Source organism: Mirounga leonina, unplaced genomic scaffold (assembly GCF_011800145.1).
Source record: "Mirounga leonina isolate KUSES-001 unplaced genomic scaffold, KU_Mleo_1.0 Mir_151, whole genome shotgun sequence".
NCBI lineage: Eukaryota > Metazoa > Chordata > Mammalia > Carnivora > Phocidae > Mirounga > Mirounga leonina.
The window spans coordinates 12,441,731-12,455,595 of NW_023270377.1; the positions used below are offsets into that span (position 1 = coordinate 12,441,731).

Genomic DNA, 13,865 nt, shown 5'->3' on the forward strand with positions numbered 1-13,865 from the left:
CCTAAGAAAGAAGACTAGCTGCCATGTTCAATCCAGATGAATTGGTATAGGAATATTTATAAGGACATCGATATTCACAGTGTCTTACAATCATGCTCCAAGCTAAATAGAAATAAAAGCAAAATGGCCACAAATATTACAGTATAATAGGATAAGAGGTAAAAGGTATGTACAAATTCATTGACAACATCTGTGCAAGTGTTGTAGACAAAACATTTAAAAAGAAATCTACATAAAACAAAGTAGGTAAATTTATCAAATGTTGATAAATTTTCAGAGACAGTATAAAAGTACACAAGACATGGAAGAGAGAAAGAATTGTTAAAAAAATAACCGCTAAGCCAATACAGAGAGTACAAGTTTACTACATTAATATTACAGAATGATGGGAACCAGAGACAAAAAAACGATTTGGTAACAAACAGCAAAGAAAGTTTCACCAGTCACAGAGAAGAAAGACTTTCCTTTTCGGATGAGAACACAGACTGCCATGACTCACCCCCTCCACCCATACACACATAGAGAAATAAAAGCCAATGCAAAAGTTGTCTACAGCAACACACGACAGACAGAGGTGGAAGCGTTTGGCATGTTGCATCACAGGAAGTCAATCACGATTGGCTAACGATGATGGTACCTGGCTCTGTTGCAGGTCACTCGCTGGCCTGAGAGGAGTAACTGATGGAGGGGGCACACCTGATGTGGAGGCAGACCGGCCTAATTTGCAGCTTACTTTCGGTTCTGTGAACAGGGGAAAAAGGCAGAATATTAGCTGAGCAACGTCCGCAGTGATGAACGGCATTCAGACTCCCGTTTTGTTTCACTGCATGTTCTTTCAACCCCTCAAATACTTGTGAGGCTTGCTAGTAATTGACAGGTGATGGAACGATCTCATAACCATGGACTCTAAAATAAGTTTGACTTGCCGTCAGCTCCCAGAAATAAAGAACAAATTACAAAAGCACGGCCCTTGTTCCCTTGGACATTTTACCTCATTTAGGGTTAGTCTCTATAGCCCCATTCAGGGAAAAAGCAAGTGACATGATCACTTTGGGTACTTTCTTTTCTGCTTTGATCCATAGGTCTATGTCCTGAAATGTCCTCTCCACCTTCTCCAAAACTTCCCCTCCCTCCTTTCCTCCCTCCCTCCCTCTCTTTCTCCTATTTTTTTTTTCTAATTTTGGAATCTATATCACTATGCTTGTCCTGAATACTTTTATCATGTATCAAGCCCTCCACCTTGTTCAAAATTTCAGAGCATTTCTCTGATTTCATCTCCATTCGCTTTCAATTTTATAACCACTTTCTAAGACTCTTGCCATTTTTCATAATAATAGTATTTTTCCAAATTATAAAGGCATTCCCCTAACTCTTCTTCTATTTCAGGAACCCAAATGAGCTGTCCAGGGCATGGACAGGATACCCTGGAGATGAGAATTTAGGGATGGAAAAAGTTCCCTTCATCCAACAAGGTACAGTAAGGATGTTAATTTTCATATATATTTGAAGATATTTGATAAGAAAGAGGGGGAAAAGTCATACAATAAAAAATCGACACTTGAGCTTTTGTCACAAATTTTAATTTTTAACTGTTACTTTTTGAGTGTTGGGTATATTCCAGCTTCTATCTGGGCTACATTTAAATTATTTCTAATTCTAAGGTTACTCTATAGAGTTACAGAGTTAGATATAAAGGTTGCCTCTGTGTGTGTGTGTGTGTGTGTGTGTGTGTGTGTGTGTGTGTGTGTGTGAGAGAGAGAGAGAGAGAGAGAGAAACCTCCCTGCTGATCCCCATAATCTCTCTGCTCAAAACTAACTTGGACATGGGGCGCCTGGGTGGCTCAGTTGGTTAAGCATCTGAGTTCGGCTCAGGACATGATCTCAGGGTCCTGGGATTGAGCCCTGCATTGAGTTCTGCACTCGGCGGGGAGTCCGCTTGTCCCTCTGTCCCTCCCCCAACTCGTGTTCTCTCTCTAATAAAGAAATAAATAAAATTTTAAAAAGACTAACTTGAACACAATGGGCTGAGCTTCCTAGATTACTTTGAAGCCCTCCACCTTGTTCAAAATTTTCCAATTACTCCATATTTCATATGATAAAAACTTCAAGCTCACTTGACTAATCTTCAGAGGACTTCTGTGATCTAGCTTCATCTGATCAGATCCACTCTGTTTCCACTGTTCTGCTCTCCAAAAAAACATGCAACTGTCTCCTCTCTCAGTTTCTGCATTCAGTCCTGCTTCTGTTCTTCACCTCAGGGCGTGCCCTTGTGTGGACTTTCACCAGACTAAGTCTTACCCATTTCAGAAGACAAGCGAGTCCCTCCCACTGTCAAGCGTCCTGATTCTCTTCCAAGACTACCTTACCACTTACACAGTGTTTGCTGTGGCTTTGAGCATTTATGTTGGCGGGGACCACATAGTCAGTGTACAATTAATATGTACTTTTCTTCCGCTGAAGACACTCAATTTAACCTAGAAAAGGTCAATGCAACTCCTAAAAATAAACGAAGTCAATGAAAGTAACGTAGAATATATTTTAAGGCCTGGGTTCAAAGCCTAGCTCTCCTACTTATGAAGGCAGTAATTCTCAATCAAAGGTCTGTGACCTTCTAGGGTCCATTTCAGAGGAGGCAAGAGGTTTGGAAACTCTCCTTTCCTTAGTTTTATGCAGATGATTTTAGTATCTACTCACCCACTTTATTTATTTATTTATTTATTTATTTATTTATTTTATTTATTTATTTATTCATTTATTTTTTAGGTAGCTCCACACCCAGTGTGGGGCTTGAACTCATGACCCTGAGATCAAGAGTCACATGCTCCACCGACTGAGCCAGCCAGGCATCCCTACTCACCCACTCTTGAAAGGTGTTTAAATATAATAGTATCATACAATGACATAAACTATCACTGTAACTTAGAAATTAAGCTCATTCCCCAGGAAGCATAAATCCTTGCATACCTTAGCAAATCATCTTTTCTTATATAAAATAACAAGTAAAGCATCCATCAGAATCCTGGTTTGACATGCTTTTATAATGAGGCCGATGTTTCCATATATCCTTTTACTGTGGTAGCACATTTAGTCACATGGAGTCAGAAAAGTCAGTATTTTTTCTTAGGAAAGGATGGCAAATACTATTTCTTTACTTTAGGTCCTTTTCAAGTTTATGTTAAAGAGATTATCTGATGAGTGACACAACTGAAGGCCTTTTACATTATCCGATGTACCTAGGGATTAATTTCTCCTGCTAGGTTTCCAGTCAAATTTTGGCTTAACCAGCCTCTTTCAAACATAGACACTTATATCTCTAATGAACAGACTGAGATGTACCAAAATCCACGCAAACTCCCCATTTCATCATGCCCTGGAAAGGCCTTGCCTTACCCCCACTGGACATCACTCTAGAGCATGTCCCAGCTCATCAAGCCCCCTTGGGCACGGCAATATAAGTCGTTAAATCCCCATTACACACAGCAGTTTAAGCTACTAGCCAACTACCCTGTGGGCTAGCTCTAAAGTTGAGGTGATCCCAACATCACCCCTATGGGTTATAATTCTCCCTACAGCAGCAGACTAACACTATGACCATAAGTTCATTATGGACACATGCTTACACAGGCAAACACACACACACACACACACACACTGCATAACATTGCTGCTTAATACTGTCATGTTTTTAAACAATTTTTTAATATAATTTTTAAAATTGTGAGGTTTGGGTTGATCTCTCTCTCACTCATTTTGCCTCTTCTTTCAGTTTTACATGGTCCTTAAACCCATTTCAAATTTATTATGGTATTTATGCGACTAAGTTGGTGAAACAAGTCTTTATGACGTTGCATCTGCCAAGGTTCCTTTGACCAAAAGAATTATCTAAAGAAGTCCCAAAAATCCTAGAAAAGATTCTGATTATAACCAAGCCTCACAGAGATTCTTTCGGGCTGTGACATAGATGTTAAATTGTCCAGCTCACTCAACCTTGGAAATACACTGTGCTTTGAGCCTTAAACAGGGAAGCTTAGGAGCCAAGACACTAAAACCATTAAGTTCTCATCCTGAATTTTGCTAATATAAAAATTGCCAAGGTTTTTTTGGGGGGGTCAAAAACAATGGACATGTGCCTCAAAAAAGACCTAAGGTAGAACTCTCTTCCCCCAAGAAAATTCATTCCATTCCATTAAGGGATTAATGATGTACTAAAAGGCACCTGTTATTCCTACATCCAAAACCTTTTGCTTTGTAAACTCTATCAATCATCATCCTAGAAGTAACAGTTGATGTTGTTTATGAAATTTCCATGAAGATCATGTGTAAAGAGAATAAGAAGGAATAAGAAAAAGGTGGTAGATTGAGAAAGAAAATCAGAGGGGAAAAGGAAGAACAGAAAAAGAAATGGGGGAGCAGGAAGGGAAGGAGTGAGGAAAGAGAAAGAGAAAGAGAAAGAGAAAGAGAAAGAGAAAGAGAAAGAGAATGAGAGAAAGAAAAGAAAAGAAGAGAAAAGAAAAGAAACACTAATTTTAATTTTTTGGAATAAACCATTATCAAGATATTATCATGGGATGTTTCCAGAGTAATAACTCATGATCATCTTAAAGTTTTTATTAAATAAATACCCAGTGGACTGTGTGACTTAATATTTCTTTCTTTTTATTCTTAATGGATACAACTTATCACTGTTTTGTTTTGGTTTGCTTTAAAGATAGTCATTTCTCAGTCATTTCTCATCTTCCCTTTAAGGTGAATTGGATTTCTCTTCAAAATCATGTCCTTGGTATTGTTACAGGATCATCTCCAAGGCATGCACTGTTATTGTATCAGAGTTCTCTTTGCTTTCAGAAAGCAAAAACAAATGACTCTTCTGAACCTCCGCATCTATACAGCAATAGGAGATTAGTGCATTTTCACCAAAGAAAACACTTTCATCTAGCATCAAAAAAATAAAACCAATCAAATTCAGAGACATATCTTTCCTCTGTCTTGTTTTTTTTTTTCCTAATACACAATATTTTTTCTGTAGTAGCAAAGACATACTGTGATTTCCCCAAGTCAGTCATGTTGCTGGAAGTTTCTAATCAATGACTTAAGGCTACATGGGAGTCACAAGCCTTTTAAAAATACACCAAAGTGTGCTTATTACAAACTCTACTTTCATTTCTAGGGAAGGCATTTTTTTTGGAAATAACACAAATGCTATTTGAGATCAACTGGTGTCTAAGTAATAGGGGCAGTTTTGCCGGGGCTATGTTAAAATCTTCATGGATCCCACTTTGTTTTAAAGCTTCCGTCGTACATCATAGTAAACATGTAAGATGCCCTGGAATCCCACATTAAATGTAATTAGTCCTGTATATAATTTGAATGCATTTTTATAATTTTGCTTCAGAAATTATTGGACTGTGAATAATCCAATTGATTTATGACTGGTTATGGTTTGTAGACAGTAATCAAGCACACTCAGGAATTCTTGCAGTATTACACCATCTAATCTAGAAATTGTTTTCTGATGTAATATAATTATTTTAATACTAAATTTAACGATTAAGTGGACCCAATGTCACATTTTGTAGTGATTTAATTAAATATTCATTAATGTTAAATTTGGCAGTTTCTTTTGGAGTTTTGGTGTTACTATTTATTTTTAATATCCAATATTTTTTTTTCTTTTTTTTTAAGATTTTTATTTTTATTTATTTGAGACAGAGAGAATGAGAGACAGAGAGCATGAGAGGGGGGAGGGTCAGAGGGAGAAGCAGGCTCCCTGCCGAGCAGGGAGCCCGATGCGGGACTCGATCCCGGGACTCCAGGATCATGACCTGAGCCGAAGGCAGTCGCTTAACCAACTGAGCCACCCAGGCGCCCAATATCCAATATTTTTGTAGGTCCCTGAGAAACTCATAGGCTTCAGCATTGTCAGCATGACGCTGAAAAGAGAAAACAAGTCTAATCATTGTTGTGATCATTTTGTGACCACAGAAAGAAAATCGGCAGGCTGCAAAAATCTACCCTGGGAGTAGATATTCTCTCCCCAGCCTTCCTCTGAATGAGACTTGTGTAGCTTTGAATGAGTCCCAGTATCCCATAGTCATGAACCAAGGTCCTGGTGTTATCTGAAGGGCCAGAGAGTAAAACTATTGATGCTGGACTAATTGGTAGTTCTTCTTGGAAATACTGGAATTCTGGTGAAGATTTAAAATCCAAAGGCAAGCGAGGTGGAAACATGATAGGTAGAGTTTATGATCCAATGGTGGACATAGAATGACAAGATTTGTTGTATAGAGGAGAAAGAGGGTTGCACGCAGGTAGAGTTAGGCATGCACCTTGTATTTCTTCTAAATACCTGAAGAACTGAGATTTTCCTTAACACCTTCCACTTTCTTACAGAGACAGAATATAAACTGTACTGTCCATTGCCCTAGATACTGCAATGCATGGTTGGTTTCTTCAGTGGCAGCACAGCACTGTGTAGCATTAACAGTTTGGGGTTTTCTTTTGACAGCCTCTTTTATTTTAATATATAATTCCGGAAACACCCTTAGGATCTTCATCACTTCAGCCGAATTTGAAAAGGTGCTTTTATCTTCAAAAATACTTCATCTCACATTAAAATAAAATTATAGTATGTGTGTATAAAGCAATATATTTTATCTATTTAACAAGGAACATATGCCCCTTAAAATCATTACATAAATAAAATCCATCTACCAAGATATAAATTCAAAAAGACATATCATGATTTGTATCAAGATCAAATGTATATTACCATGGGGATAGAAATTTCACTTTGTGTTATAGTGTCAGAAATAGAATGAACAAGCAAGCAAAAATAGAATAAAATCCTTTCATCACTGATATTAGGAATGAAAACATGACAAAAATAATTTCACCTGTTTTTAAAATGTTATCTTTCACTTCTAAATAATAAAATAAAAGGGAATAAAAGCAAGTTTAAATGTTATACATCACCCACCTTATTAATGTAAAAACTCTTTATTCCTAACAAATGAAAATCATAACAGGATGCAAAACTCTTTATTCCTAACAAATGAAAATCATAACAGGATGCAAAACCAATGACATCTTCTCTTTATACCATTGGTTTTTGTGGCTTATTTAAGAGCAAGCATCTTGGGACAAAATTTGGTCCAATATAATTTGTATGCTCCTTATATCAGGTTCTCCTTCAATGGCCATGGACCTATGCTTCTGTCTTGAACCACTGTCTGTTATAAACATAAACGAAGCAATACGTGTCAAGGAGCAAGGCTTATCTAAGAGCACGCATGGTCAAGTCCACCATGGTAGGGAACTTCAATGTGATCTCCAGTAAGGGCCATGTTTTTTCACTCTATAGCAGAATGGCTGGAGAGCTCTAAGATCCTGTAAGGAGGTGGTGACATGAGGTCAAAACTATTTTCAAAGAAGTACTAAGATGTTATTTGCTTTTCCCACTGTGTTGACAAATTCACTGAAAGTCTAAAAACAATGCTGGATAAATCTGCTGTTACCTTAGCACATCAAAGCAACGGCACCAAACTGTACTAGTAATCATGTATTTTTCACTGCCACACAGACTTGAATATTTGGCAGATATTTTCTCAAAAATGAATGGAGTATGTCTATTGTTTTAAGGAAGACAACTGACAGAATTTGTGGACAATGATAAATCTGAGCTCTTAAGCAAAAATTAAAATTTTGAAAAACTTGTATGCACTACTGTGAGCTTGACAGCATCCTAATACTTAGAGACTTTTCTTATGAGATCAGTGGTAATATTAATTAACGTGCTGTATTGATTTTTATAATGTAATGTGTCAACATATGGAAGATTTGCATGACTTTGTGAACCGATACTTTCTAAAAGCGTGATGTTATAAATCATGCATGGATAAAAGATCCATTTAAAGTGCAAGATAGACCAATGGATTTTAATGCAACAGAGCATGATGAGTTTATTGATATGTAATTAACCCTTATGAAACTGCTATCCGTTGAGTTTGGGTAGGATATTAAAGAAGGATATACACAACTATATGAAAAGGCTATTAAGATACTCCTCTTTTTTTCAGTTACACATCTGTCTAAAGCCAGATTTTCTTCATATATTTTAATCAAAGCAACATATCACAACAGATTGAATCCAAAGCAGATATAGGAATCTATGCTCTATTAAGTCAGACATTAAAGAGATTTGCAAACATGTAAAACAATTTCAACCTCTTCACCATTTGTTATAATTTCAGAAATATGGTTATTTTTTGTGAAAAAATGTTATTTATGCTAACATATAATGGATTTATTATTTTTAATGAATAATTTTTTAATTCTCAATTTTAATTTCTAATATAATAAATATTGATATACTTAACCCATATGTTAGACTTAACTTCCAGCTCCAGGAAAGCTCTTCGGGATTCTCAGTAAGTTTTAAGAACAAAAGGGGTCCTGAGACTAAAGAGTTTAGAGCAGTCACTTTATATAAGACTCTGAATGCCCAAACAGTTCCTTTAAAAGGTAACTGTTTATACAATTAATATGCCATTGGAGTATTTAAAAAACAAAAAATGAAACAGAAAATACTACGTTGAAGCACAAAAAAAAAAAAAATGGGAAAATCTTTGAAAATTTCAGGGGATTTGGGAGCAACAAGTTTTAAAATGCTGCCATAGGAAAGTCTCTATGGCAGAGTCCAAGAAACACTATTACCTGCCCGTGAGACCTGAGGGAAGCCATCCAAATTCTCAGGGCACCTTTTCATCATTTATAATAAGAAGGAGGCTCCAGGGTTCACTCACTGCTTCTTTGACGTTCAAAATGAAATCTGTTGGAATAATTGAAATGCCCTCAAAAATACCCTTGATTGATCGTGAGCTTAGTTTACTAAGGTCACTGCTGTTACTCCTCCTTTCTGAACTATTTTCTGTATTTTATTTTTGTAACAATGTTGTTAGGATTATGCATAACTCAAGTCAGTCATTAGCTAAAATTTTCTAAAATTGTTGGTAAAAGTTTTGGTAGAAAATGGTTAAACAGTACAAAAATATTTTAAAATTAAATTTAGGAGAGGTAATGATCATCTGCCATTTTCACTTGCCAAGAATCCATTTACTCTTATTTTTCTGGAATAGCAGTTTGAATCTCCTTTAGAGAACATAACCAGCAATCTCAGTTCTCACGGTTCCATAGGAGGAGTTTCCCCAACTGTGGCTCAGGAAGTGACCACGTGATTCACGTCCATCCAACCAATCATTCTATCCCCTCGGCCCCACTGATTGGCTCAGGGGTGCACATGGGGTACAAGCTGGTCAATGAGAGCTGCCTAAAACTTTCGCTGGAGTTCTTGGAAAGGAGTTAAACCTTTGGATCAGGGCTGCTAAGCTCTCCTCACTTAGCAGCTGAAAGCTCGTGGACAATTTGCTTGAGCTCTGTAAGCTTCAGTTTGTTCATAGGTAAAATGGGAGAAACGATGTATCCACTTCATGAAATTATTTTAGGAATTAAATAAGATAAATGTAAATTTCACTGCAGCAGCCAGCATGTCCTAAGATCTCAAGAAATGCTCGCTATTTGTATTATTGAAAGGCAAATCTGACCATTCAGCTCCTCTGCTTATAATATAAGGAAGTCTAAACTGCCTCCTCACCATGGTCCCCGTGACTCAGCTTACATAACCAGCCTGCCACACTGCCTTAGGTTCTCCTAAAGCCACGTGCCTTTTCTTACTCTAAGATTTTGATCATGCCACTCCACTCCGCTTGGTGCACCTGTGCCTTTCCCCTTCCTTCCCTTTCTTCCTACACTAAACCATAGGCTCTGTGAAGACAGGGGCCATGTCTAGCTCATTCCCCGATTATCTCCCCTGAGTTACATTACTGACCCCTGGTAAGGACTCATAAATTATTTATTGAATGAATTAGTTTAAACCATGTTTTAAAGAATGATGGGGTGCCTGGGTGGCTCAGCCAATTAAGCATCTGCCTTCGGCTCAGGTCATGATCCCACGGTCCTGAGAGGGAGCCTTGCATTGGGCTCCCTGCTCAGCAGAGATTTGGCTTCTCCCTTTGCCTCCGCCACCCCCCCCCCCGCCATCGTGCTCTCTCTCAAATAAATAAAATTTTTAAAAATGAAGCCAATGTAAAAGATGAATTATTTGTGCATTTCTCATTAATAAAAAAGCATATTCTTCCATTCTTTCACTTTTTCCAAGTTTCCAGCAAAAAGGCAAAAATACATTGACCAGACTTCAATGGAATTTCACATTAACAAAATTAAGGAAGGGAAAAATGTAGTGCCTGTTTTGGACAGCAGGTGGGAGTGCTTTGATTTGGTATGTGCTGTGGAAGGCTGACAAAGCTTCCAGAACTAGTCTCTGTAAATGCCCAGCGTACAGCACCTTCTTCTTTGTACTGTCTACTAAGGCTTTTCACAGAAACGGGGCATTATTTGTGGATACCGTTGGTGCAGGACTTTTGCCAAGAAAGCCAACTACGAAAAACTGGGAAGCAATGTCAGGGAGGACTCCCCTGAGAAAGGGCACAGGGTGGAGCCAGGCTCCCTGCAGGGAAAGCTACAAGGAACTGGCGCTGGAGTCAACACTCAAGCCATGCATTGTCACTGTGGTTCTCAAACAGGATTAATCTATTGTAAGGCAAGTAGGTGAAGGTACCTTCTGTGCTATCTGAATTGTTTATGCCTGGTTAACTAGTTTTCCCCAAGAGAATCAGGGAGTACACAGAAATTCAGAATTTCTCTAATAAGAATGAAATTACTATCAAGTTCTATTTTTTCTCACCAGTCTTCAGGGTATCTGGATAGTATACAACATCATGGTCTATGTACATACTTCGCAGAAATCCAGGTTAAAGGACTGTGCGTGTGTGTGTACTCACACATAGAGTTATACATAGTATATGATAACAAGTTAGCTGACTCTGCAAATTGGATCACGTGAGACCAGAGCTTAAAAGCCGTAAGTGGCTTTACACACACACACAAACACACCAATTAGTATCACCAAATCCCTTGACTTCATACTGCTCCCATAACTTTAACCAACCATCTTGATAGAAAAAAATAAGAAAAAGAATCTAAATGGTTTAGAGAAAACCCAGCAAACAACTGTGAAACCGAGGCCAGTATCCTGTCTTACTGGATTGGGGCAAGAATGCTCTCACGCTGTATACAATCAATCTCATCAGAGGCAGGTAGAAGCTCTTTGGAGGCAGAAGTCATCTGTCATCTCCCCATACTGGGCTGTTCAAACAGGTGTTCTCACTGGGACAATTTTGCTGAATGAGTAAATGATGGAACTAAAGAAAAACAAGCACACACAATGTTGCTGGGTTTTTTTGTTTTTTTTTTTTTTTTTTTGGGGGGGGGAGTGGGACATGCTGGCTCAGATGATCGAGAATGAATTTTTATTTATTTATTTTTTTTTAAAGATTTTGTTTATTTATTTGACAGAGAGAGACATAGCGAGAGAGGGAACACAGGCAGGGGGAGTGTGAGAGGGAGAAGCAGGTTTCCCGCTGAGCAGGGAGCCCGACGCGGGGGCTCAATCCCAGGACTCTGGGATCATGACCTGAGCCGAAGGCAGATGCTTAACGACTGAGCCACCCAGGCGCCCCAAGAATGAATTTTTAGATAGATCAAAACAATCAGTTATAAACACCTCTCACTTAGTTATGGGAACAGAGGAATTTCACGGACTAGAGAGCAGAGAAAACATTTCTTCTTTGGATTTATGAGGCAGGTTATTTGGGGCAGCGTATTTATCTTCATAATTCTGTTTCCCTTGGTTTAGGATAATGATACTTTAGCTGACTTGGTAAATCTGATCACACAATCCCCAAGTTTACAATCCATAAATGGCTTCCTCTCTTCCTTAGGTAAGACCAGAATCAGTGATGTGGCCAGCCGGGCCTCGCCCTCGTCAGGTCCTCAGCTTCCTCTCACCATACTGCCTTGCTCTCGCTCCTAATCCACCTGACACCTCCACTCCCATGTCACCCAGATAATGTGTAACACACTCAAGAGGAAGTGCGATGTTTTTCTCATTGGCTTTGGATACAGGCTGTAATTGCATTTTTAACTTTTATTGTTAATGGCAATTTCCCCCACTGGCACATGTTCAATGCTTGATAACTTTATATTGAGAAAATTAGCTGAATAAATGAAGGGATGAATGAATATATTAATGAATTCACGAGCACGGAGGTAGAAAGAGGGAGACCCAGCCTAATCAGATCATGGGAAGAGAGCTGTACTAAGGGTCAGAAGCCTGAAATCCACTTCTCTTTTTTTTTTTAAAGATTTTATTTATTTATTTGAGAGAGAGAATGAGAGACAGAGAGCATGAGAGGGAGGAGGGTCAGAGGGAGAAGCAGACTCCCTGCCGAGCAGGGAGCCCGATGCGGGACTCGATCCCGGGACTCCAGGATCATGACCTGAGCCGAAGGCAGTCGCTTAACCAACTGAGCCACCCAGGTGCCCCTGAAATCCACTTCTTGATTTGAATCTGCCACATACCAATGCGTCTGGACAATTCACCTGATTTCTCGTGAGCTTCAGTTTGGTCACCTAAATAATCAGATCATAACACCGGGCCATAGATGTACAGCTTTTTGTGACGATCAAATAAGATAGCACTTATAAAAGTATTTTAAGAGCTAAGACATGGCGGGGCGCCTGGGTGGCTCAGTCGTTAAGTGGCTGCCTTCGGCTCAGGTCATGATCCCGGGGTCCTGGGATCGAGCCCCACATCGGGCTCCCTGCTCGGCAGAGAGCCTGCTTCTCCTTCTCCCTCTGTCTGCTGCTCTGCCTACTTGTGCTCTCTCTCTCTGTGTTAAACAAATAAATAAAAATCTTTAAAAAAAAAAAGAGCTAAGGCATGGCATATAAATATAAGGCATTATTTTATTTTATTTTTTAAAGATGTATTTATTTATTTGAAAGAGACAGAGAGAGAGTGTGCACGTGTGCGCATGAGTGGGAGAGGGGCAGAGGGAGAGAGAGAAAGAGAGAGAATCTCCCGCCAACTCCCTGCTGAGCATGGAGCCCGACATGGGGTTTAATCCCATGACCCTGAGATCATGACCTGAGCCAAAATCACGATTCGGAGGCTCAGCCAACTGAGCCACTCAGGCTCCCCAGTATAAGGCATTATTTTAAATGGGTCACAAATGATCCATAAAAGTGATAAATTTAAATTCCATAATTCAGCTTATATATAATTTGCAATAATCTTAGAGCACACTTTGTAATTATATCAAGTTCTGTTTTTTTTTTTTAATTTGTATACTTAAATATTAACTGGAACACAGAGGAACTCAGATACAATCAGAAAGCAGTGTTCTTTTCTCCCCACAAACCAGTTGTTTCTTGCCTTTTGGATAAGCCCTAGGCCAACTCCCAGAACTTTCCTTTTCATTTTGATAATTAAAAATTTTTCGGTTTCTTCAAGTAAAAAAAAGAAAAAAAAGTCTTATTGGAATAATAATTCAAATGCCTAGTTTTTTGCATTCATTACAAATTTGAATTTTGTTTCAAGGAACTTCTCTCCTGGCCCATTTAGCCCTGTTCCTGGCACACAGGAGACCACCTTTGTCTCTACCTCATCTCCAGGTGTTTGCCCCTAACTTGCCCTCAACTTGGTCCCCATCATGTCTGCCTTCAAAGGGGCTGAGATAAGAGGTTATAGGGATGGAAAGAGAAGTGAACACCTTTCTTCTTGGGGTGGACCTGGAAGGCCCCCCTTGACTGGCTATCTCTCCCCTGTAGATCCCCTTGCTGTCTGCCCTCCAGACATCCTGTCAGAGGCACCTTGAGCTATGTCCTACAGAGTCCCTGCCACTCTGGGC

The 13,865-nt window shown here is 39.0% G+C and overlaps 1 protein-coding gene across 1 annotated transcript in view; it reads right to left on the reverse strand.

The window, feature by feature from the left end:
• The window catches only part of NYAP2 (neuronal tyrosine-phosphorylated phosphoinositide-3-kinase adaptor 2), a 168,963-nt gene that overhangs the window by 42,123 nt on the left and 112,975 nt on the right, over nt 1-13,865 (reverse strand). Inside the window, exon 5 of the mRNA XM_035006993.1 lies at nt 638-741. Within this exon, the coding sequence (XP_034862884.1) occupies nt 638-741 (104 nt within the window). The remainder of the gene's footprint in view (nt 1-637; nt 742-13,865) is intronic.